A 25,830-nucleotide genomic window follows, 5' to 3' on the forward strand; every position below is an offset into this window, starting at 1 on the left:
TCAGAGACAGTGTTTGTTAAGGTGCATTTTGCCTGGTCTTGTCTCTTATGGAGAAGTGGTTCAAAATAGTTGTGGTTTCTGTGTACTTCTGATAAGGATGCTGAAATAATTGCACTTTCAGCAGAAAGCAATCTTGAAAATTTCCCTGGTTAATCTTTCTCTCAAAAATGGAAAGCTTGAGCAACTTGCCTGAAACATGGATTTGGTCTCTGAATGATACCTGAGATGTGTTTTACCTGAACACATCCAATGGGAGAATTCAGGCTCTGTGGCTCAGAATCTGCCTTCTCTCTGAGAACTGGCTTTAAAAGTTTTTAATTTTATTTTGTTAATCTACTGGCAATATAGGAGACGTGGATTTGATCCTTGGGTTGGGACGATCCCCTGCAGAAGGAAATGGCAGCCCACTCCAGTGCTCTCGCCTGGGACAGCCCATGGACAGAGGAGCCTGGCAGGCTGTAGTCCATGGGGTCACCAAGAGTCAGATGTGACTTAGAGACTGCACGTTCTCCGCCAGGTGATAGCTATTTGGGGTTGAGTGATGAAGACCCATTATAAGTGCGTGTTCCTGTGCTCAGGTTTTATGAAGCTTCTTTAAACTTGCAGTTCCCTGGCTGCTCCTGAGATGGACACCCTGAGCCCCCTTCCTCTTATAGGACCCTGTGTTGTCATGGCATCCACGGCTGGAATCAGATCCAAGGGCAGACCTCTCACGTTGCTGTTATTAGATGGTACACGCTCCAGTAACTTGCTGTGGGGGATGCTAACCCCCAAAGGCCTTTTGTCAGTTTCCCATAATTTAAGCTGGGAAGCAGAGTTGCTTGTCTAAGAGCAAAATAAAACTGAATGCCTTGGGAAGGCACCACTGAGTAGAAATAGATCCCGCCCGCCCCCCCCCCCCCCACCCCACTAGAAACAGCATTTGAAAAAAGAATTTAACAAAGTGGTTAACGGATGTAGAGGAACAACTTGAAACTTTAACAATGGAAAGCTACGCATTCATTCAAAAGAATGATTTGTTTTGAAGTGAAAACTAAAGGAGTAAGTTATGGAATGTAATGCTTGGTATGATCCTCTTTATTAAAGCATGCATGCATGCATGCTCAGTAGCTTCAGTGGTGTCCAGCTCTTTGCAACGCTATGGACTGTAGCCTGCCAGGCTCCTCCATCCTGGAGGATGGAGAATCCTCTTACCAGGATTCTCCAGGTAAGAATACTGAATAGGTTGCCATGCCCTTCTCCAGGGAATCTCCCTGATCCAGGGATCAAACCCATGTCTCCTGTGTCTTCTGCCTTGCAGGCAGATTCTTTACCACTGAGCCACGGGGAAAGTCCCTTATTAAAACATATACATATATAAATAAATAGGAGGGTAGGCCGATACTACTTTTTGAATTAGGTTTGTTTGCCTATACCTGAAAACTCATAATCATAGTGACTTACTAAGTAGAAATTTAGTTTCTTCCTTAAAAAAGAATTCAAAGTTCATATAATAGTTCCAAGATCATCAGGAAAGCAGGTTTCATCTATATGTCTGCTCTGCCATCCTACTAGGGGCTTCCAACCAAAAGGTTACCTCATGGCCCAAAATGGCTGCTGGAGCTCCATGCATCATACCTCTTACACAAAAGTAGGAAAGGCCAGAAATACAAAGCAATTTTGACAGTACACAAAACTTTTTCTATATCCTTGGTCAGTGTGTAGCCACCTGGCTTTACTTAGAAGCCTAAAAAATATAGTCCTTCAGGTGGAACATTGCCTGGGCTTTTGTTGCTGTTTAATCAAAAGAGAATGGTGATTGGGTGGTCACTTGCTAGAATGGCCAAATGGCAGCCTCCTGTGCTTCCATATCATCAATTGCCTTAAATACACATTTTTTATTTAAACAGTAAAAAAAATTAAGGAATGCATATTTTTAAGTAGGCTCCCCCGGGGGCTCAGTGTAAAGATTCTGCCTGCAGTGCAAGAGATGCCAATTCAATCCCTGGATCGGGACGACCCCATGGAGAAGGAAAAGGCAACCCACTCTAGTATTCTTGCCTGAGAAATCCCATGGACAGAAGAGCCTGGAAGGCTACAGTCCATGAGGCTGCAAAGAGTTAGACATGACTTAGCAACTAAACAACAACAAATATTGTAAATAGAAGGAAATAAAAATATAAGGAAATACATGGTGACCCAGGAGTCCACGATTAGCAGCGTGAGAGAAATGAGAGTTCTCTGGCTCGTAGGACCTGTCTTTCAGCATCAGAGCACCTGGGCATGTTGAGCAGATCGTCTTGTCATGACCCAGCGCTGGACTCCTAACAGTGTCAGATGAAAGCACGTTTAGACTTCAACTCAGTTTATATTCCATCGTTTTTTATCTGTACCAAGCCACTCGCAAAGGTAAAATTCTAATGAAAAGTACTAATTCATAGCTGTCACTCAGCTTCCTAAAAACGACTCCAGCATTTGGATGTTCAAGGCTGGAACCATAACTACACAGGTGACCTTTGAACAACGCAGGTTTGAACTGTGCTGGCCCACTTACATGCAGATGCTTTTTGCAGTAAATTCATTAATACTGTAGTACCATGCAATCCACAGCTGCTTGGATCCATAGCTGCAGAACTGCGGTGTGCAGGGCTGGTTGTAGAGTTACACTCAGGCTTTTGACTGGCAAGAGGGTCGGTTCCTCTCACCCCAGAGTTGTTCAAGTTTCAGTTGTAATAAAAACACTAACAGAGATTAAATGCTTCAGTGAGGGAAGATCATCTAATGGACAAGAGTGTGGGTTCTTGAATCAGAATTGCTCTTTACGTCTTCTTTAAATATCTTAAACCTCAATTTCTCACCTCTAAAATGGTAATAATAAGAGTTTCTCTTTATACCATGGGACTATCATAAGAATTTAAGAAGATAAGCCCGATCAGTGACTGGCCACTAGTAAGTGCCCAAGGTCAAGGTGATGACATTTTTGTTGCTGGCACGCTGCGTCAGGCATACTGTAGTTATTTTGAATCTTACCCCCAAGTTCCACAAGTCTCTAAAGATAGTACTTATTTTTTAAAATAACAACTTTATGGAGATACAGTTCATATACCATAAAATTCAAGCTTGTGAAAGTGTACACTTCTGTGATTTTTGGCACATGCACAAAGCTGTATAATCGTCACCGTGATCTAAGTTTAGAACATTCTCATCACTCCATAAATAAATCTCCTACCCATTGGCAGTCACTCCCAATTGTCCCTTCCACTCAGTCCCTGGAAACCAGTAATCTCCTTTCTGTTTCTATGGATTTGCCTCTTTTGGACATTTCATGCAAATGGAATTAATGTAATATGTGATCTTTTGTGTCTGGCTTCTTTCACTTAGTAAAATGTTTTCAAGGTTCATCCATGTTGTAAAGGATATCAGAACTTCTTTCTTTTTCTTGGCCGAATAATATTCCACTGTATAGATATACCACATTCCCCCCTCTTCTTCAGTTGATAGACATTTGATGGTTTCTGCCTTTTGACTATCGTGAGTAATGTTGCTGTGAACATTTATGTGCAAGTGTCTGCGTGGACATGTGTGTTCATTTCTTCTAGGTATTCACTTGCCTTTCTCACTTAGCAGTCACTTTTGGAGAAGACAGTCATTTTAGTGGATGTACAGTTGTCTCAGTCTTGTTAACAACTGACATTCATGTTTTACTCTACCAACTCCCTAATGGTATTCTAGGTGTTTCAGATCTTTGGCTTGCTTTTACAAACAGTGCCACAATGAGTACGCTTATTACACAGTCATTATTTCACACATGTAAGTGTATAAGGGTAAAGTAAACCTTTGCAAGTGGAATTGCTGGGTCAAAGGATGTGTACAGTTTGGGGAAAGATCCTGCGAAATTGCCCTCCTTGGAGAGTGTCCAAATTGTACTCCCATCTGTAATAAAGACCCTGGGGGCATTTCTCTCTGGACCGAGTGCAAAGAATTGTTCTGACTTTACTCAGCAATTGTTCTGTTTTTGTCTTACAGAGAACGTGACTCATAATTCATCAGGTGTCTAATTTATTACTTGCTTAGAGCCAACTTTGTGGTCCAGCTTCATTAGTATATGAAATTATATTATGGGTTTTATGTTAGTGTCTTTATTTTTGCTCATCTTGTAGGATTGGAAGAGTGTTACATTGAATCTTAAAATTCTCATTCGGATGAGGCTTGAACCAGCATTGATTCCAGTTGTAGGATCTCAGAGCTCCGAGAGGCTGAAACTGTAATAGAACCTGGCTTGTAAGGCAAGGAAGCTGTTAAATTTCGGATGAGTCTGAGTAGACTCTATTATAGTGAGGACACCTAAGGAAAAGTTGATATTATAGGGGAGAGACGTCTCCAGCTTTGCCTCATTTCATGACTAATCGGAGTGAGAATGCTGTTCCAGCTTTCTATGCAGCTTCCTGTTGGCCTTCGGTACAAGCGGGATGAGAGTTGGACCTCTTGCTGCCACGTGTTACTACTGGGGATGAAGTCTTGGGGGAGCTGGTTTCCAGTTAACTTCTAGTGGAAAAGCTCCCCTTTCTTCATATCCTTTGTAAAAGCAAAAGCGTTTCCAGTAAGACTTAGTAGAGACAAGTTTATAAGAAAGCAAAATATGAATTCTGTTGGCTCTACTGTCATACTTATCCTTTATTTTACTTTATTGAAGTATAATTGATTTATAATGTTGTGTTAGTTTCAGATGTTCAGCATAGCAATTTGAGTTTTTGACAGATTATATTCCATTCTGCCGCTGCTGAGTCGTGTCCGACTTCAGTTCTGCCTGACTCTTTCTGACCCTATGGACCGTAGCCCCCAGTCTCCTGTGTCCGTGGGATTCTCCAGGCAAGAATACTGGAGTGGGTTGCCATACTCTCCTCCAGGGGATCTTCCCGACCCGGGGGTTGAATCCGCATCTCTTAAGTCTCCTGCATTGGCAGGCAGGTTCTTTACCATTAGCGCCAACTGGGAAGGCCTATGTTCCATGATAGGTTATTACAAGATAATGGGTATAATTCAATTGTATTTATTCTTGAAGTTAGATACAGATTCATTTCTTCATTCCATTTGGGAACTATTTTGATGTGTGTTCACCATGATCCAATAATTGAAGCAGTGCATAAAGCAAGCCCTGCCCCTCTCAGAACTTACAGTCTAGAGAAAAAGAGAAAATTCAGTAATTACCATGAAGTATAGTTTGTTCATGATGGTGGAAAGTCAGAGTGCTCTGGGTGTGCTGCGTAAGAGGGGCCTCTGGCAATTCATTCATTTGGCAGTTGTTTATTGAGTTCCTGCAGAACGGCCAGCACTGTGCAAAGGCTGAGAAGGAAGCAATGAAGAATATAGACAAAGTCTCTGCTAAGGGTGTCTGTCGTTGATGAAAGGTTTATTGTGGGCCAGCCACCGTTCCAAGGTGCTTCAAATGCAGGAACGCAGCGGATCCTCCGGGATGAGTCCTGTGACAGTTGGTTATCCCCTGAAGAAACCGGGTTTAACAGCTTGCCCGCGGCCACACAGCGTGTCCATTTTGCGACCAGCCTGTGAGCCTGGGTGGGCTGGCTTTTATCTCCGAGGTGTTCATCATTCTTCTCCAGTCGCCTGTGTGCAGTGCTGGGATCCGGCTGCCCTGGTCCCCCCTGCGGCGCGGGCTGCTCCTTGGGTCGCCTGCCTCTTCCTCCTGCTGCGCGGGCTCGTAGGATCCTCGTTCCCAGACCAGGAAGCGAACCCACGCCCCTGGCATTGCAAGGCGGGTCCGTCCCACTGGATGGCCAGGGAAGTCTCCAGGTTGGCTCCGGAGGCTGTGCCTCTGACTTCTGCTGTCTGTGCTTCTTCGTGTGGCCTCTGTGTATATTGGTTTGATGCTGAGGTTGACAGGAAGTGACCATTTTCTAGAGGATTTGACATGACACGTGGAAGCTAAGGACGCATGTTGGAGGGTGTGAAATGGGAGGGTTGACACAGAGGCATTCCCCTGAGGTGCCGGAAAGAAGGGGGGATGGTTCTGGCAAAGAAGGGAGCCTGGTGGTGTAGAAGACGGTAGGACATGTGTCCAGCCTGGGTCCCAACTTAGGAGTCTCCGGCAGACTCGAGGCTTCATGTTTGGGGACTGCCACTGTTCACAGCCTTTGCCGTTTCTTTTCCTCCTGATTAATCTTCACTGTGCCACTTTTTCTCATGTGTTCCCTACCTTGATCGGCAGTGACTCTTCTAGCAAGGCTCACATTTGAGCAGGGTGCCAGGAGGCTTGGAGCCCTGCAGTCTGAGTGCCAGCTCCTCTGGCTCCATCCAGCCCTCCTGCCCCAGAGCTAGTTACTGCCGCCTGACTTCAGAAATCCTTTGAAGTCTGAAATACGTCGTCCTGGGACTGCGGGCATGTCTCAGCTTGTTAGGATCTGTGTTTACCTGACCCTAACAATATCCCATCACGTTAAGAGAAATGTTTGGGCATCTCGATGTTTGGTTTTCAGCGTGACAACACTTGGTTTCAGAGCACTTTATGATTCATCAAACAGACTTAACTTTGGTCAATGAGTCCTTCTAGATCTGGGATAAAGGCTTTAATTTTGAGAAGACTGTTTACCTGATGTCTTCTTTTTCTCACCTTCAACACTATGGACATTTTAAGGCCAGATAACTCCTTTCAGTGGGGGCCGGCCCTGGTGCTGTAAGATTTGGCATCTCTGGTCTCTAACCCCAGGCACTACTCAGCATCTCCCCAGCTGTGCCAACTAGACTTGTTTCCAGACGGCGTCACGTGTCCCCCTGGGGACGCACTTGCTGCAGTTGAGCACCGCTGATCTAATCACACCGATCTAATTGTCACCTACAGGCCTCTGTCGTTCAGATGTAGGTTGGCTTTTTAACCTGGATGGTATAGAGTAAAAGGCCATTTCACGACATTTTAATAATCTGATATTTAGACACTTTTCCCTAACAGCCTGTAATTAAATCAATACGAATAGGGCTCCCCTGGTGTTTCAGTGGTAAAGAATCCACCGGCCAGTGGAGGAGACCCGGGGTCAGACCCAGATCTGGGAAGATCCCACGTGCCTTGAAGCAGCTAAGCTCTTGCGCCACAACTACTGAGCCTGTGCTCTGGAGCCCGGGAGCCACAGAGACTGAGGCCTGCACGTCCCAGGGCCCAGAGCCACAGTGACTGAGGCCTGCACGTCCTAGAGAGCAGCCTCGCTCACGCAGCTGGAGAGAAACCCAAGCAGCGCTGAAGACCCCGCACAGCGAAAAGTAAATTAGTCAATTAATTAACAAAACCTTTCAAAGCAAAACCCATCTTTCTGGTGCCGTCAGTGTCACATCTCTTCACAACAAGAATGCTTTCTGAAAGTCTGCCTCTTTATTGTAAATTACCCCTGACACTCTGTGGCTGCCCGGGTTTCCTCCCCTTGGATTCCTGGCTGAGACTGTCTTACGTGACTCCTATCCTTCACCCTTCCGCCCCTTTCTGGCAACATCTGTTCCAGGTGTATGTGTGTTTTCAGACTGCTTTCTCAACCTTGGGATTCATCTCTCTTCCTTTCTTAGAGAGTGACGTTCAGATTTTCTGTACAGAGGCCTCTCCCGGAATGACTTTTACTCAGTACTGTCCCTGACATGGGGAAGTGTGGAGAGCCAGCCGTGCTGAGATGTTTCTATCTGAAATCATGACGGTAGCTTAACTTCAGAAGTAGCATTTCCAATGAAAACTCCCTAATTGGGAATTTAAAAAAAATTTTTTTTTTTTTTTTTTGTCATGGCAAATGTCTCTCCAGCTTGGTTAGAGCCTGTTTCTAATTATAGGAAAATATTTGCTTTAGTCTCTAGGGAATTATAGTCATCTTGAGGGTCTGTGGTTTTAGAACAAAAACCCACTGATGTTTAAAAACAGTGATGTGCCAAATGGCCACCAGAACCTTTCTTCATGGTATTAGATAATGGCATTTTGCAGGATGCACTTTTTAAGGACAAATGTGGTTTTAAATTGTTTCTTTTCAAAGAATGTCTGTCAGTATAATTTGAATGTTTGCTCTACATATTTTGAGGTTTTTTTTTTTAATACTGTCTTGTATAAAGATATTAAGGCTTTTATTTGAAATGTGAGGTCCATTCTGAGGTACTTTGATATCTAAGGGCATCATTTATGAAATTCTGGAAGGCTCATGAGTGCTGAGTATGGATTTTCCTATTTTTTTAATTTGCTCATTCATTTATGCGCTCAATTATTTAAAAGGAATGAGAGCCTATACTCTCTTAGGTCCTGAGAATTCAAAGTAAGACAAAATATGATTTTTTTTTTTAAATTTTTAGAAAGGAAGGTAAAACATAAATATGCAGACGAATCAGTGAGCAAGATGATTTCAAACACTGAAGTTGCAAGGATGGGGGAGGAGAGTGCTTTAGATTTCATAGGTGGGATGTGTTTCTGAGCAGGTGGCATCATGGTGGATCATGAGTATATTCACGGCCTCCGTTACTTCTGGGACCTTTACCTTGAAATCTGACTGTCTCCATCTGCCCTGACTCTGGGTTTGTGAGATGAACTATCAGCAAACTTGCCCCAAGCAGGGCTTGTAAAAGCGTTTTACGTGGAGGCTGTAAAAATATTTACTTGCTCCTTCTGGGATAAGTGAATAGACGCACTTTCCTCTATTTCCTTTGCTAAGTACAACTATAAACTCTGGAATCTATGTATAAATCAAACTAAGAAGGCTCTGAAAGGTGGAGAGAGGGCAGACGGGCTGGAGACCTCAGCGTTTGAAAACCGTGTGGCTGTGTCCAGCGCATGTGGGATCTTCGTGCCCCAGCCAGGGACTGACCCACGCCCCCAGCAGTGGAAGCACGGACTCTTAACCACTGGGCCACCGGGGAGATCACGAGAGGTCCTGGCTTTCAAGGACCAACATAGTGGTCATTTCCGTAGGTTTTCGTTTTGTCTCATATGTTTCAAAGCTGTAGCTAGAGAAGGCAGCACATCAGAAATGCTAATGGGTACAGAAGAACCTCCCTTCCCCCAACAAAATAAATTTTTTTTTCTGATCCAAGGACCAGGAAATAGCCCAGCTGAGTAACACAGAAAACTTTTAGAAAATATCTCTTCTGATATCAGCCAAGCACCACAGAATAGACTGGGCCCCCACCCACCTCCGTGCCAGCAAAGGCTGAGGAAGGAGTCTAGACTTCCATCCTTATGTGCTTCTGTGAGTAAAATATTTCCCTCTGCCTTCTTAGGTGAAGTACCTGGGCATTGTGAATTAAACTGACACAGAGATACAAGTTTTATTTATATCTTCATATTTCTGGGGACTAAACAGAGAAACAAGTGAAAATCCAAAGAAACAGGCTTGGGATTTTATTTTAGTCACTCCTCTTCCTGAAAGTCCTCTATTTGTCCCAACTCAGATTTGTGTTCAGCCGGTTATTTCCCAGGCAGTGCCCAGATTCATCACTTCTTTCTCTCCTTTCGTCCCTTTTATTTTTCCTCTCTCATGTCTCCCTCTCTCAAAGTATCAAAAAAAAGAAAGAAAGAAGGAAAAGAGAAACCCAAATACTCTGTTACAAAAGAGCTTGGCCATTTCTTTCCTTTTAAGAAATGTTTATTAATTTTGTTGTTATCTGACTGCATTGGGTCTTAGTTGCGGGACACCAGATCTCCATACATCGTGGAGCATCGATCCTTGAGGCACACGGACCCTCTAGCTGCAGCCGGGAGGCCCCTCGCTGCTGTGCCCGGGCTTAGCTGCTCTGCGGCAAGTGGGATCTTAGTTCCTCGACCACACATTGAGCCCACGTCCCCTGCATTGCAAGGAGGATTCTCAACTGCTGAACCCCAGGTAATGAAGGCCCCTCAGCGTCAGCGATCCTCCTGCCTGCTCCGTGGAAACATGCCCCCGCTAACCCGGGGACTCCGAGACCATGCAGATCCAGAGCTCAGTCACCCCAGGCGAGCTCCAGACCGCCCTGCCGTGACCGCGCGCCTGAGCGGGAGCCCTGCCTAAAGGAGCCAGGTCCGACCCGCAGAGCAGCCTCATCCACCCTCAGCTTCACCAGGAGTGAAACACGCCTGTCCTCTTGAGCCTCTCAGCTCCGGGGTGATCGGTTATACAACAGTCGTGAAGTGACGGGGGAATCTCATATGAGACCTGGAGGAAGAGAAGGAGGCAGCCCCCCGAGCAGCAAGGGGAAGAGAGTTCCAGCACGTTCTCTCCTCCCTCATTAGGGAAGCGTGGAGCTTGGAGGCTGGGACTTCAGTGGTGGGCAGGACGGTCTGAGCAGCGGGCAGGTCAGCCTGTGGAGAGCCAAGCTGAGAAACGGGAACTCGGAGTCAGGGATTTTGGTTTGGTGCTCACTCACAGACTTTTGGAAGCCGCAACGACATCATTTCTTTTTTTAACTTGGCCAAATACTTGTTAGGAACGTCCTACCAAACCACGGTGTCTCGCCGATGCAGTCTGTGGCTGTGATGACCACATGCTGGGCCTTGTGCTCGGGCCAGGGAGACTGAGTTATCTGTCTCAGCACGGGAGGAAGCAAAAACCAAAACTTACATGATGTTCACAGAGATTTTTATAAACGTTAGCTGATTCAATCCTCATATTAGTTATATGTGGTGGGTGTTATTATTGTTATTTATCCTCATTCTACACGCAAGAAAGTGACTGTGTCATCTCTTCAGTCCTTGGACCAGGGCCTGGAGCATAGTAGCTGCTCAGGAAATATTTGTGAAGTTAATGAATAAGTGGGCTCCCCTGGAGGCTCAGACAGTCAAGAATCTGCCTGCAGTGCAGGAGACCCAGGTTCAACCCCTGGTTTCGGAAGATCCCCTGGAGGAGGGCATGGCTACCCACTCCAGTATTCTTGCCTGGAGAATCCCATGGACAGAGGAGCCTGGTGGGCTACAGTCCATGGGGTTGCAAAGAGTCGGACACAACTGAGCAACTTTCACACACTTCACAGTGAGTACGTGAAGGAACCAGAGTGTGTGTTGCCCTTGTTTGCAGGCAGATCACTTCTTGGCTGGACGGTATCACTTCTTGGCTGGATGGTATCACTTCTTGGTTGGATGGTATGAGCTCCTGACCTCTATGAAGTGTCTCCCAGGCAACAGAAGCCCTTTAAATGTACTAACTCATTCCATTCTGCCAATAAGCCTGTAGGGAAGATGGTGCTATCATTGTATTTAAAAGTGCAATAAGATCTTGTATCTTAGGCTTAGTATACAATATATACATAACTGACTAGTCCTCATGTTTAATAATAGAATGTTTATATGTAAAACTTAGGTGTTTGACAGGCATGACAGACTCCTTATGTCCGCCATTAGATTCTGCATTCTCCCTGCAGATCCTGGTCCCCTCCCAGGCTTGCTTGCTTCGCCGATGGAAACTCCATTCTTCTACTTGCTTGAGCTAAAAATCTTGAAATCATCCCTGGCTCTCCTTACTCGCATCCTTACCTCTAGCCTCATCCGTGAATCTTGTTGGTTCTGTTCTCAGAATGTATCCTGACTTGGACCCCTTCTCATCTGCTTCTCCACTTCGATCCCGGCTCAGGGCACCATGAGATTTATTGCAGCAGCAACCTCCTAGCTAGTTTCCTTGATTCTGCCTTCAAGTCCCTGCCGCGTACTAAACATAAATTGGACTGTACGACTTTCATCCAGAAGCCTTCATCTCACTTCCCGTCGCACGCAGAGGACAAGTCAGAGCTTCTGCAGTCAGGCCCGTACGGCCTCACCCCTTCTCCCAGCTCTGGCTTCTCTGGGATTCCGACGGCTCATCATGCCAGGGCGTGTTTCTGTCTGCAGGCGCGTCTCCTGCATCGGCAGGCAGATCCTTTCCCACTGAGCCACCAGGGAAGCCCACGTAACCTGTACTACAAGACACACGCTCACAGATGCACCTGTGCGTCTCGGGTCATCACGCCGCGTCTGGAGGCCCAGTGAAGGCAGCGGCTTCCTCCCCTCTGTTCTCAGCCCCGTCCTCAGTACCCGGACAGTGTCTGGCACATAGTAGGTGCTCAGTAAGGGTTTGTTGATGAATTAATTCAGGAGTTCCCAACCTCCCGGCTGTGGACCAGTACCTTCAGATCAGCCGTAGCATTAGATTAGAAATAAAGTGCCCAATAAATGTAGTGTTCTTGAATCATCCCAAACCACCCCCCCTCCACCCCGGCCCGTGGAAAAATTCTTTTCCACAAAATGGGTTCCTGGTGCCAAAAAACGTTGGGGACTGCTGAATTCATGAGTGATATCAGCTCTCCAATTTTTTGTTTGAACAGAATGCCCACCCAGTAGTCAAGACTCTCTAGCATTTCTTTAGAGTTGTTTGGCTTTTTTCTTTAAGGCTGCTTAAAAATAGAAGCTGAGTGAGGACATGCACCTGTGTGTGGCTGCTTCAGGCAGGGCTCCCGTCTGTCCCTTCTCTGCCTCCTACTTTGTGGATCTGTCCGGGGACAGAAGGAATTGGGGATAGGAGGAACAGAGCCATCACTTTTCCCTTTGGCTCTCCACTCTGCATTGGTCAGCTTTGTCTGACAAGGGAAGGGTCCCATGTGTGGCCAGAATGTTGATTCCAAATAATCTCGTATTGCTTGTTTGATCACCACTAAAAATATATGTGTTTAGTTCTAAGTAGAGACCATATAAATGAAGAAATCAACAAAATAAGGCAAAAGAGGTAGGGTGGGGGCAGCTTTTGCAGGTTCTAGAATCTCTTGTTAAGACTTGGGTTTGTACCCCAAAGGCAACAGGCGGCCTCAGAAACGTGTTAAGCTGTGGGTTGCTGTGGTCACATGAGGGTTTTTAGGGTCACTCCAGACGCGCTGCAGAACATGAGACGTGGCAAGAGTGAAAGCAGGGGCCGCTGAAGCTCAGGAGGCAGTGCTGAGATGAGGGTGGTGGTCCCTGCGGCCGGGGCGGGGGGCTCGGGAGGAGGGGAGGATGCTCCAGGTTCAGCCAGAAGGTGAAATACACGGGACTCAGTGACCGATGGATTGTGGTAAAAACTAGTTTTCAAAGCAGTTAACTGTTCGTATCGTGACTCTCATACAGATGTAGAAAGAGCACGTGCTGAAGATTCTAATTGACTCATTAATTAAGTGAAAGAACAGCACAGAATATTGTAACTAGTTCTAAGGGGAAGCCAGAGAGCTCACACATTTGTATAAGCAGCGTAGTGAAATGTGTGCTCCAGAGGAGGCTGAGCCAGCTCCACGACGGGGGCGGGCGGGAAATCAGTGAAGCCTCTACTAAAGGGGATAGAATTTGCATCTTTATGGACTAGAATTATTTTACATTTTTACCAGTGATCTACAGTTTAGGGTTGTAGACTGTTTCCCTCAGAATCAGAAGCAGATGATACCGGATGTGTGTGTCTACAGAATGCATAGTTTTCCGTTGAAACGGATATTTTCCCCCCTGGTGTGTGTGTGTGTGTGTGTGTATGTGTGTGTATGAGGGAAAGATGGAGTATATATATTAGAGTAGAAACAGATTAAAAAGCAAGGACAACCTATTTTCTTACTTAATAACTTACTTAATAGCACATTCTAAGGTATAAATATTATTTTACAACATCATTTTTAATGATGGCAATTTCCAGTTTACAGACATGCCATAATTAATGAAGCCAGTCCCCTGGAAGACTTACAGTGCTCTCAGTTTTTATGCCAAAGAGCCCTATTCCCATATGTTTGTATATTTCCTTAATTATTTCCTTAGGGGGAAAGTTCCTAGAAATAGTATTTTCAGGTCAAAGGGTAGGCATAACTTCTCCCCTGGAAAGGTTGTGTTAATTTACTTTGACATCAACAGAGGGCTTGCACAGCTAATTTATTGCCTGTGGATGCTTTTGAAATATTTTTAATCCTCTTTATACTAATTTTATTTTATGATTAATTATCTCATTTTGCTGGAATTTTTCTTTGTACTGAATTTTAATATGTACCTCGGTACCCACTGTGCAGCCTTCTCCAAATTAACGTTCTTTCCTGACAAATGAAAGGTGTATATAAATGACAGGCATACAGTCGTGTTGTTTGCTCATTAAAATGACTTTTTCTCCTCATAAAATATGTAATTCTGAACCAGCTCGTTATTTTGGTGAGTGGAGTTGGTAGCACCTACCAGTTACAATTCAGTGAAATCACAGAATTCTATTCTTCTTCCATCACCTTGTGGTTCTGGCGGTAAAGAATCTGCCTTCAGTGCAGGAGACCTGGGTCCAGGCATCGGCCTGCAATGCAGGAGACCTGGGCAGTGGGTCTCTGTGGCCGGGCGCCGGGGGCCATGTGCAGGCTGGGTGCTGACTGCACGCATCCCCAGGGAGCCGGGGAGCCGGGACGGTGGTTCCTGCAGCTGTAACCAGTGGAGAGCGAGCAACTCCAGGTTAGACAGGGAAGGCAGGCCACGGAAAACCCAGAACTTACCTGAGACACTTACCATGTAGTCAGAAATATTTGGCACAGTTGAGTTTCTGAGCTGCGGTCAGGGATCCTGAGTACTTTGTCACTTAAGGAGAGGGTGGAATTCTTTTAAGAGAAAACGCGTCTTACAGACTGCTAGGCTTGCGGTCCCGGACTACGGTCTTCAGACTTCAGTTGCAGAAATACTCTATTAACAATGTTCACTCTCGGCCAATGCTGGGTGCCAAGGGGACTTAAAATCACAAATGCAAATGTCACACTGAAATAGCTAGACGGTAAAGTTGTCGTCCAGATGAAAGAGCATATGGTTACAACTAAATGTCTCTTTATAGATTATGATAAGCATGAAAATCAACTTCTTACAGACAGCTCGACCCTCAGCAGAAGTTTGAGCATCTCTAGGAGACCAACTTTTCTGGGAAAATCCTGGAGGAATGGTTAAGAGGTTTTTCTCCAGAATCAGGCAAACCAAGGTTGGGATACTGGCTTATTTCTCTAGTTTCATGCCCTTGAGTAATTAATACACAGTGAGGAACCTCACTGAGGTCTTATTTCCTCCTTGTAAAATGGTAATAATAATAGCCTGTGTTTTATAGGGCTGTTGGTAGGTTAGTTGAGATAATGCACAAAAAGGAACTAGCATTCTGCATGCACAAAGGTTTTGGCTAATACTTGGTGTTGATATTAACTCCCCAGATAAGAAGAATATTTGACTTGTTTTGGAGAATAAATAAAAATAGGACTAGAATGTGAGAAATGAGGCTAATTTAGCAGTATATGACTGAGGATATATGATATGGCTGAGTTGGAAAGAATGCCTGGTTCAGTTCAGCTCATTTCAGTCGCTTAGTCGTGTCCGACTCTTTGCGACCCTATGGACTGCAGCACGCCAGGCCTCCCTGCCCATCACCAACTCCTGGAGTTGCCTGGAGAAGAGGGAAAATTGTTGCGATTACAGAAATTAGATTCTGGGGGAACAGAAAACAGTCCTAGCTTACCATCCCCCCCCACAGCCTCCCCACCAAATACACCTTCCCTCTGTGAATTGTGGCTGTCGTTGAGTCATTAAGTCGTGTCCGACTCTGTGCGACCGCATGGACTGTGGACCGCCAGGCTCTCTGTCCACGGGAATTTTCCCCTGGCGAGAATGCTGGAGCGGCTGGCCACGCCCTGGGTGGGTGCTCAGGACTGTGTGATGTGCTTGTCTGTTGTTGCTTTGACAGTGGCTTGTGTGGATTGGCTTGTCCAAGTCCAGGACTTTGAAGATATTCTTCAACTCTGCAATCTCAGATCAGTGTGAATTCACCTATAATGGTGTTTCTGACGTTACACCCCTTCCCCTCCCCACAGGGGACACTCGGCAGTGTCCGGCGAGGTAGGAGAAGCGTGATTCCGGCATTCAGTTGAAGCCCAGACTCCAAAACACCCCACGATGCACAGCACAGTGCTCCCCCCCCCTAAAAAATAATGTTGTCTAAAATGCCGGTTGTGCTGAGAATGCAGAAGCCTAATATATAGCAGGTGAGATATTTCAACATAAAGTTATTCTGTCATCAGATTATCTTAAGAGTGGTGCTAGTGGTAAAGAACCCACCTGCCAGTGAAGGAGACATAAGAGACTCGGGTTTGATCCCCGGGTTGGGAAGATCCCCTGGGGGAGAGCATGGCCACCCATCCAGTATTCTTGCCTGGAGAATCCTGGGGACAGAGGAGCCTGGCGGGCTACAGTCCAGGGGGTACATAGGGACCCAACTGACGTGACTTAGCATGCAGGCATGCATCGTTAGCATTAGGATTACCTCCGCTTCCTGTCCCATGAAACTACACTTTGCTGTCACAGTTGGGAGAACAAAAGCTTCAGTTAAAGAAATCAGTGAAAGAAAAATGTTAACTAAAAAATACTATAGACGGTCCGTAGATGTGTTATATAAAATATGAAGAAGCTCATTGGATGAATTAACTTAAGAAGGAAACGCTGCCCTCTGCTAGTACGCAAACGAGATTATTCTCAAGCTGTCGTCCTTTGACGCGTGTCAGTCACTCCAGCTCCTCTCTGCGTATTCCCACCTTCAGGGAGTCCTCCTGTTTCGCCTCCTCTGACCAGTTCTGAAATACGGAGCATAAGTTTGTAATTCCTCTGTTCTTGAGACCAAGAGTGTAGGGCAGGTGAAACGGGTTTGCTGTGGTTCAGCCGACCTCACTTTCACCGTCACTGAATCTCAGGAAGGCATCTCCCGCCGCTCCGTGCCCAAGGCCCCTGTCCTCACTGGACATCACGCACTCAGAGGCCCTCACTGTGGGCGGAGCAGTCTTTGTTGGCAGTCCCTCTGGGGAGCACTAGGTTGTCTGGAAGTCTTTATGAATATTCATGCCTTAGTTTGCAAATTAGCAAGCAAAATTCCTGGGGAATGTGGTAAACAGCCAATTTGTCTGGCCCCACTCTGATGCAATTGACCTTGGCTAATCTCTAGGAATCTGCATAATTGACAATTATCTTGAGTGAGGCTGGACCACTGCTTGAGAATCACTCAACTCCCTCTTTTCATAAGCCAAGTGTTGGAGTTTTCCTTACCTCCTGATGAGCCAGCATGTTTTAATCTGTTCCAGGGTGATTTTCCAGCCAGCAGTTATAAACAATATTTATATAATACAGCCTGGAGACCCAGGCGACTCAGTGGTAAAGAGTCTGCCTGCAGTGCAGAAGACTTGGGTTCCATGCCTGGGTCAGGAGGCTCCCTGGAGCAGGCAATGGCAGCCCACTCCAGTGTTCTTGCCTGGGGATCCCATGGACAGAGGAGCCTGGCAGGCTGCAGTCCGCGGGGCCGCAAAGAGTCGGACACGACTGAGTATAGAGCAGCAGCAGCAGCATACAATACAATAATTTGTATAAATTTATTTTTACAAATTATTTACTTTGTATAATTTGAATTTATACAATAGTACTTTGGCAGTTATTTGATTATAACACTGCACTTTTGCTCTTACTGCTTAATGGAACAAAAGAAAAACAAAAATCCTATGAGAGTAATGTGGATGAATTGAAGATGGAAGTCATCAGGCCTGCTTAAATTGAGGAATCTTTAGGTTGTGTGTGACAGACTTCAGACAGAAGCCAGACAAATGTGGTTTGATCCTGAAGAAACTGAGTAACTTTGTTTTAAAGTAGAAATGCTGTCATTCAAGATTGGGTCAAAAAGTAACAGCATAATTTAGAAATATAAAATATCCTCTTTGATGAAAATTTTTTTTCCCCGTAGTATGCATATTTCTTGCATACCTTAGCATGCCGTCTCTAACACATTTTCATGGCCGTGTCCAGAAGAAAGGGGCTGAGAAACCTATTTTCCACATCTTTTATTTTAACAATCAGAGTGACAGCCATTCCCACTGTAATTATAGCCCTCTTTCTGGTGGTTAGGTTTTAAGGAAGCCAGTGATCTCATCTGTTATCAGACACCAGTGTGATATTGGTAAGTCTTCTCTTTGCCAGCCGTATCCCTCAACAAGTTAATTTCCATGGCTGATTCTCCATCCTGAAAAGGATTCTGTGTTTGAACTCTTAACAATGACTCTTGCCATTTGATTTTCTAAAGTTACTTAGTCTGGTGGTTAGTTAGACTTCAGCTTGATAGCAAAAGAAATAGGTAACTGTTTTTAGATTAAGCTGTAATTTTTGAGATCTTGGTTAAATATCTCTGCACTTTTCTGTTAAAAATTTATAAGTGTTTTGTTTTAAGATAATTGTAGATTCACTTTTGGTTGTAAGAAGTGTTACACAAAGATCCTGTACTCTTTAACCAGGTTCCCTGGTGGTACTATCTTTGAAACAACAGCGCAGTATTTTTTAGGTTTATGTATTTAATTTATTTACTTGGCCGAGTCGGATCTTAGCTGCAGCACGTGAATGGACCCTCTGGTTTGGCGTTCGGGCTCAGTAGGTGCAGTACAGGGGAGTGTACTCGCCCCAGACCTGTGTGATCTTAGCTCCCCGACCGCGGATCGAATCCGAGTCCCCTGCATTGCGAGGCGGAGTCTTAACCCCTGGGCCCTCAGGGACGTCCCCAACAATGCATCGTAACCAAGACAATGGTGTTGATAGAGTCAGGACACAGGGCAGTTTCAGCGCTGCCGGGACCCGCCCAGTCACCCGCATAGACACCCCCTCCTCCCTTCTGTTCCCTGTCCCACAGCCCTCAGCCCTGACAGCCACTGATCTGATTCCATTTCTATACTTCTGTCATTTCAAGAATGCTCTCAGTGCGGCCGTACCGTACGTAACCTTTGGGTTTGGCGCCACTCCGCTACCCCCCCACGCAGCATTATTCTCTGAAGACTCCTTCAGACTGTGTTTGTAGCCGAGTGGCATGGTACAGGGTCACTGTTCCCCAGATCGTCTGCCCGCTTACCTGGTGGAGAAGAGGTGGCTGGATGCAGTTTTGCACTGGTACGAATCCAGCTGCTGTGAGCATTCTTGTTCATGTTTTTTGTGTGTGGGGAGTTTGCATTTCTCTGGCCTAGGTTCCAAGGAGTAGAACTCTTAAGTCCTATGCTGCTCGCTTAGTTCTTTAAGGGATTGTACATTTCACATTCCCAGCAGCAGTGCAGAAGCGGCCCCGTTTATTGGCATCCTTGTCAACATGTGGGGGTACAACCTGATAGGTGTGCGTTTCACTGTGGATTTAATGTTTGTGGTTGTGGTCCACAGTGTTTCTCTGTGGTTTAATTTACATCTCCCTGAAGGCTTAATGATGGTGAGCATTTTCTCATGTGCCTCTCGATCACCTGTGTGTTCTCTTCGGTGAAATGTCTGTTGTCCATTTTGTGAATGGATTGTGTGGCTCTTTAATGTTGAAGTTTGAGGACTCTATGTATTCTAGATACTGATCCTATGTCAGATACATGGTTTGCACATTTCCTCCCCCCCTCCTCCAGCTTGTCTTTTCATTCTCTCAGCGGAATTTTTCACATAGCCAAAGTTTTAAATTCTGATGAGGTACATGTGGCAACATTTTCTTTTATGGATTAAGATTTTGGAATGAGGTCTAGGGCTTCCCTGGTGGCTCAGTAGTAAAGAACCCACTTGCAATGCAGGAGACCCGGGTTCCATTCCTGGGTCAGGAAGATTCCTTAGAGGAGGAAATGGCAATCCACTCCAGTATTCTTGCCTGGGGAATTTCATGGATAGAGGAGCCTGGCGGGCTACAGTCCATGGGGTAACAAAAGAGTCAGACGCAACTTAGGGAGTAAAGAACAGCAATGTGAGATCTAAGAACTCTTTGTTCAGACCGTGTTCCCAAACATTTCCTTTTTCCTCCCTAAATATAAAGATTTATAAAAGATTTTATAAAGATTTCAGTCCATTTTGAGTTAATTTTGTATGAGTGTTTTGGGTCAAGGTTTTTTTTTTTTTTTTTAAATTCCCTATGGATATTCAGTTTTTTTGGCTTTCCTGGTGGCTCAGATGGTAAAGAATCCGCCTGCAATGCAGGAGACCTGGGTTCCATCCCTGGGTTGGGAAGATCCCCTGGAGGAGGGCATGGCAACCCACTCCGGTGTTCTTCCCTGGAGAATCCCCATGGACAGAGGAGCCTGGCCGACTGCAGTTCCTGGGGTCACAAAGAGTCAGACACGACTGAGCAACTCAGCACACACATTCAGTTTTTTGAGCACCGTTTGTTTAAAAGGCCACCCTGTGTCCACTGAATTACTTTTCCGCTTTTGTCTCCATGTTTTTATGACCCTTAACGTTTTACAGTGTTAACTTGGACTGTACCCCATCCTGGCAATCATCTTTGAGTCTCTGGGTTGAATTTTCTGAAGGAGAATGTGGTTGGTGTTCACCGTCGTTTATGAGCTAGTCAGTCCGCTGTCTGGCCCAGCTCCTGACCATCGGGTATGAGGAACGTCACACGACTCACAGGGACTGTCCCTTCCGAGGTCTTCTCGTCTTTGGTGTCTATCAGGCTGTGATCTCCGTAAATAAGGGTGTTTGAAACTAGGGTGTGTGCCGTGAAAGCTTGTCTTGTTTGTGCTGATTTCGGGTTTTTATCTCTGGGACTTTTTCTGAAATGCTGTCAAAGAATGAAGATATGTGCCTCTAAATACTTATTTTCTTTTGATTCCAGTGATTTTCTGAATGGCATCATACACCCATTGTGGAATCAGTTTGGGGTTTTAAAACTTTGTTTTCCCAAAGCAACATCACGTTTATGGTTTATGAATATTTTACAGGTGGAAACATCAAAAAGAAAACATTTAAATGTAAATGCCAGTAGTATCTGAGTCAGCTGTGATGCTGAGTGCAGTCTTTTTATTCCCTTCCAGATTTATCAACGATGTTGGTTAGTATTCAAGAAAGCGTCCAGCAAAGGTCCAAAAAGACTGGAGAAATTTTCTGATGAACGTGCCGCCTATTTTAGGTGTTACCATAAGGTAAGACTCAGTTATTGTAGCTTTCCAGAAGTCTGTTCATAGCTAGAGAACTCACGTTCTTTGAGTCTGAAAACTTGTCTTGCTTTTTTAACCACGTTACAAAAATTACTTTTTCCAAGGACATAACATCTCTAAAGGACATCTACTAGCTCATTGTTTGCTTTTTTGGCTGTTGTTATTTGTTTCCTTTGTCCTTTGTAGCTTATTCATTCTATTGTTTTTTAAGATTTATTCCTTAGTTTTGTGTTTTGGCTGTGGCGGGTCCGTGGCTGCCCGCAGGCTTTCCCTAGCGGTGAGCGGGGCTCTTCTCTGCCGCTGTGTGTGAGCCTGTTATTCTGCGGCTCCTCCTCCCGTGGAGCGTGGCCTCTGGGGCTTGGTGGTTGCAGCTTGCAGGCTCTGGAGCGCTGTCTCGGGTCGGTGTGGCCTCCGTCCACGCGGGAGCTTCCCCTACCGGGGGTCACACCAGTTGCATTGCACGGTGGATCCTTAAGCACTGCACCACCAGGGAAGCCTCCCATTTTATTTTTGACAGACACTTAGGTTTTTTTTTTTCCAGTTTTCACCTATTATGACTCCAGTTTTTTAAAAAATTTTATTGGAGTATCTTTAAAAAATTTTTTACTGGAGTATTGAATCTTTCCTGGTGGCTCAGAGGGTAAAGCTTCTGCCCGCAGTGCTGGAGACCCAGGTTCGATCCCTGGGTTGGGAAGATCTCCTGGAGAAGGGAAAGGCCACCCACTCCGGTATTCTTGCCTGGAGAACCCCATGGATGGAGAAGCCTGTGGGCTGCAGTCCACGGGGCAGAAGAGAGTCGGACACGACTGACGACTCCGCTTCCCTTTGTGGTGTGATGGTTTCTGTGGTCCAAGCTGAGTCAGCTCTGTGTGCACACGTCCCCTGTTCCTGGATTTCCTTCCTGTTTAGGTCCGAAGAGCGCTGAGCGGCGTCTCGTGCGGCCCACTCGGCTCTGCTTCGTGTCTATTGTGTTCACATCATCAGTAGTGTGTGTGTGTCCATCCCAGCGCCCAGCTCCCTCCCCGCTCCCTCCCCGCTGGGCATCCACACGCTTGTCCTCTGCGTCTGCATCTGTTTCTGCTTCGTAAACCACTGTCTGCCACTGTGGTCCAGGGCTTCCCTGGTGGCTCAGTGGAGAATCCGCCTGCAATGCAGGAGATGCAGGTTTGATCCCTCGGTTGAGAAGATCCCCTGGAGGAGGAAATGGCATCCGGTTCCAGTACTCTTGCCTGGAAATCCCCATGGACAGAGGAGCCTGGCAGGCTACACAGTCCATGGGGTCCCCAAAGGTCAGACATGACTGAGTGATTAGCCAACAGACCACGGTGGTCCGAGCCACCACGCTGCCTAAGCCCCAGCCCTCCGGAGTCTCTTTGAGACGCTCATATCGCATCATGATTCTCTGACTCAGAACCCTCAGTCGGGTTGATATAATGGTCCACCCATCACACGTGTGACTTCTTGCCACCTGTTTAACTTCAGTTTCCCCAGTCCCACTTGGCCCTGTGACAGGGACCCTGGGCTCTGCACTCTCAGAAGATAGCCAAGCACATCCCTTCTTTTGAATTTCCTCTTACCTCTGCTTGGAAGGCTCTCCTTGCAAATATCCACATAATCACATCCTTACTTTGTTCATGTCAGTGTTCAAGGCCCTTGCCTGCCCTCGTCATTTGAAATGAAGGCCTTGGGCACCCTCCCGCTCCCTCTCACTTTGTTTTTAGCGCTTATCATCCTGCATACACACTGCTTAGTTATTTCTTATTGTCTTCACTACAATGCCACCAAGAGCAAGGTTCCCGAGGGCAGAGATTTTGGAGTCGGAAGTACACCTGCTTCTACTCCTTACCAGGGCCTAACGTAGCAGGCATTTTTTAAACTTTTTTTTTAAATATCAGAGATCTTTATTCTTATTTGTTTTGTTTTTATTTTATCAGGTCTTGGTTGTAGCACGCGGGATCTTCAGTTGTGGCCTGTGGGCTCTAGTCTAGTCCTGAGCGGGGATTGAACCCTGGCCCCTGCGTTGGGAGTGCAGAGTCTTAGCCACTCGACCGCCAGGGAAGCTGCTCTTAAAACTCTCGGTTGAGAAGATAGGAGTGTTATCAGCAGAGGACAGGGAATGGATGCGGATGTCTGTGCGTCACTCTTTTATTAGCTCATCAGAAAGTCTTGAGGCATCTGAAACTAGGAAAAGGAATTCTGATTGGAGGAGATGCAGTGCATGGTGCTGGGAGCAGAGAAAGCCAGGACTGGGAAGGTTTATGAGAACAGACTCAAATGTAGAACCAGAGTGGACTGGGAAGATGCCCCTTGCACGGGAAACACACCAAGGGAGTTTGAGGACAAACTTGCCCTATTTCCCAGACTCCTGCCTGCTGGCTGTGGAATTTAATATGTACATCTTTGGGGAATGTGGTAAGCCACAGTCTCTTTCATCTGTAATAATCATTAACCAAAGTTCAAAGCATCAGAATGGAAGAATTATCTCCATTAAGCCTCCAAGCCCTTGATGAGTTCCTGTAGCCGATTCACCCTCCTAACTCTTTCAGATCTGATACATTTAATATTAATCTCTCGGGGGCATATAAAAAGCTGGAGTAACTCTGAGATATGCATTTTTTATCTAAATGCTGTGTAATTTATGAATCTTGATAATAAAAATACTAGGGTGATAAGTAGCTTACCGTGACTAGATTTCAGAGTTTATTTGAATACAAATAAAAAGCAATTTCCACAAGAAAGGAAGCACTGTATATTATGCTGTTTGATCAGCTCAGAGATGGTGTGGCATAGACACCCGTCTCTCCTGTAGGAAATCTGAGGCGTGTGTGGAAATGAAGTGCTTCTTTGTTTCACTTTTAAAGATAGTATTATGGGGTGGGGGGGACATACCAGTTTTACATATGTGATTCTTTTTAGTTTTTTTAAAAAGGAAATTGACCGTAGAATTTTAAAACATGGTGCTTTGCTCACTGACGAGGTAAGTAAAGGTGCTCTCATACAAAAACTGGAAAATAAATATATGACTAATGCCCAGACAGCCATTATCTTCATGTCTTTACCTCTTTCGTGAAGTGCCCCTCAAGCCCCAGAGCTGTCAGAAACGGCTGTGAATTTGATTAACTGTAATTGTAACAATATTAAGACTCCAGTGACTTTATTTTTTCTTTCTTTCTTTCTAGTTTTATTGAGAAATGATTGACATGCATCACTAAGTTTAAATGTAGGACTCCAGTGACTTTAAATTTTGTTCCTGACCTTCCCATTAAACTCTGGTTTATTGCTCTCACTCAGCAAATCCAAACGGCCCACACGAAGCAGAAGGGGTTGAGAGTTTCTGTGCATACTTTTACTTTTTTGGTGTGAATAACAATTGGGAGGAAATCTAAGTAGAATGATGGTCAACTGTTGTTTTTGAGACCAAGGCAAATAGCATGGTGGGAAGTATGCTGGCCCTGGGTTTGGGAAGCTTGCTTTCTCTTTTCTCTCTTTTTTCTTTTGTTAATTAACCTCACTTTATTTATTTATTGAAGTGTAGGGAATATGCAATATTATGCTGGTTTCAGTGTTTTTTCAATTATTTTTATTAATTAGTTACAGACTAATTACTAACTTATTAATTATGGACTGGAGCTTGGGGGTTGCAAAGAGTGGGACCCGCGACCTAGCAAGTGAACGACGACACAACAGTATTGGAGTGTGCTGACTTACGGTGTGCGTTAGTCTCAGATGTGATGGCCATGGTTCAGTCACCAGGTCATGTCCGACTCTTGTGATCCCGTGGACTGCATAGCCCGCCAGGCTCCTCTGTCCGTCAGCAGAGTGACTCTCTCACATGTACGCACGTCTCCACGCTGTTTTAGCTTTGCTCCCCTGTAGATCACTGTGGAGTGTTGAGCAGGGCTCCCGGAGCTGGGCGGCGGGCTCCTGCTGGCCTCTGTTTTACGTGTGTGTGTAGCATGCGTGCAGTCACTTCCAGCCTCTCGATTTACCCCCCTCCCCCTTGGTAATGGAAAGTTTGTTTTCTAGGTCTGTCACTCTGTTTCTGTTTTTATAAAACTCTTAGAGGAAAACAAAGGCGGAACACTCTCTGACATAAATCCCAGCAAGATCTTTTTTGATCCACCTCCTAGAATAATGAAAATAAAAACAAAAGTCAACAAATGGGACCTAATTAAACACAAAAGCTTTTGCACAGCAAAGACAACCATAAACAAAATCAAAAGACAGCCCACAGAATGGGAAAAAATATTTGCAAACAAAGCGACCGACGAGGGATTAATCTCCAATTTTTAAATACACAAACAGCTCATGCAGCTCACTATCAAAAAATAAAGACAACCCGATCAAAAAACGGGCAGAAGATCTAAATAGACATTCCTCCAAAGAAGACATACAGGGGGCCAAAAAGCGTGTGAAAAGATGCTCAATGTCACTGATTATCAGAGAAATGCAAATAAAATCAACAATGAGTTAGCACCTCACACAAGTCAGAATGGCCGTCATCAAAAAATCTACAAACAATAAATGCTGGGGAGGTCTGGAGAAGTGGGAGCCTTCCTATACCATTGGTGGGAATGTAAATTGGTACAGCCACTACGGAGAACAGCATGGCTGTTTGTTAAAAAACTAAAAAGAGAGCTATCATATGATCCAGCAATCTCCCTCCTGGGCTTATATTCAGAGAAAACTGTGCTTTGAAAAGATACATGCACCCCAGTGATCATTGCAGCACCATTTATTAATACAATAGCAGGACATGGAAGCAACCTAAATGTCCATTGACAGATGCGTGGATAATGAAGAGGTGGTGTATATACACAGTGAAATATCACTCAGCCATGAAAGGGAATGAAATAACGCCACTCGCAGAGACATGGACGGACCTGGAGATTGTTTTACTAAGTGAAGGAAGTCAGACAGAGACAGACAAATATCAGGTGATATTGCTTATATGTGGAATTCAAA

At 45.3% G+C, this 25,830-nt stretch overlaps 1 protein-coding gene across 2 annotated transcripts in view; it reads left to right on the plus strand.

Moving 5' to 3' along the window:
• The window catches only part of DOK5 (docking protein 5), a 147,091-nt gene that overhangs the window by 45,330 nt on the left and 75,931 nt on the right, over positions 1-25,830 (plus strand). For both annotated transcript variants that reach the window (XM_061127540.1, XM_061127539.1), the window contains exon 2: positions 20,743-20,850. In XM_061127540.1, coding sequence (XP_060983523.1) covers positions 20,743-20,850 — 108 coding nt within the window. The remainder of the gene's footprint in view (positions 1-20,742; positions 20,851-25,830) is intronic.

Source organism: Dama dama, chromosome 23 (assembly GCF_033118175.1).
Source record: "Dama dama isolate Ldn47 chromosome 23, ASM3311817v1, whole genome shotgun sequence".
In the NCBI taxonomy this organism is placed as follows: Eukaryota; Metazoa; Chordata; class Mammalia; order Artiodactyla; family Cervidae; genus Dama; species Dama dama.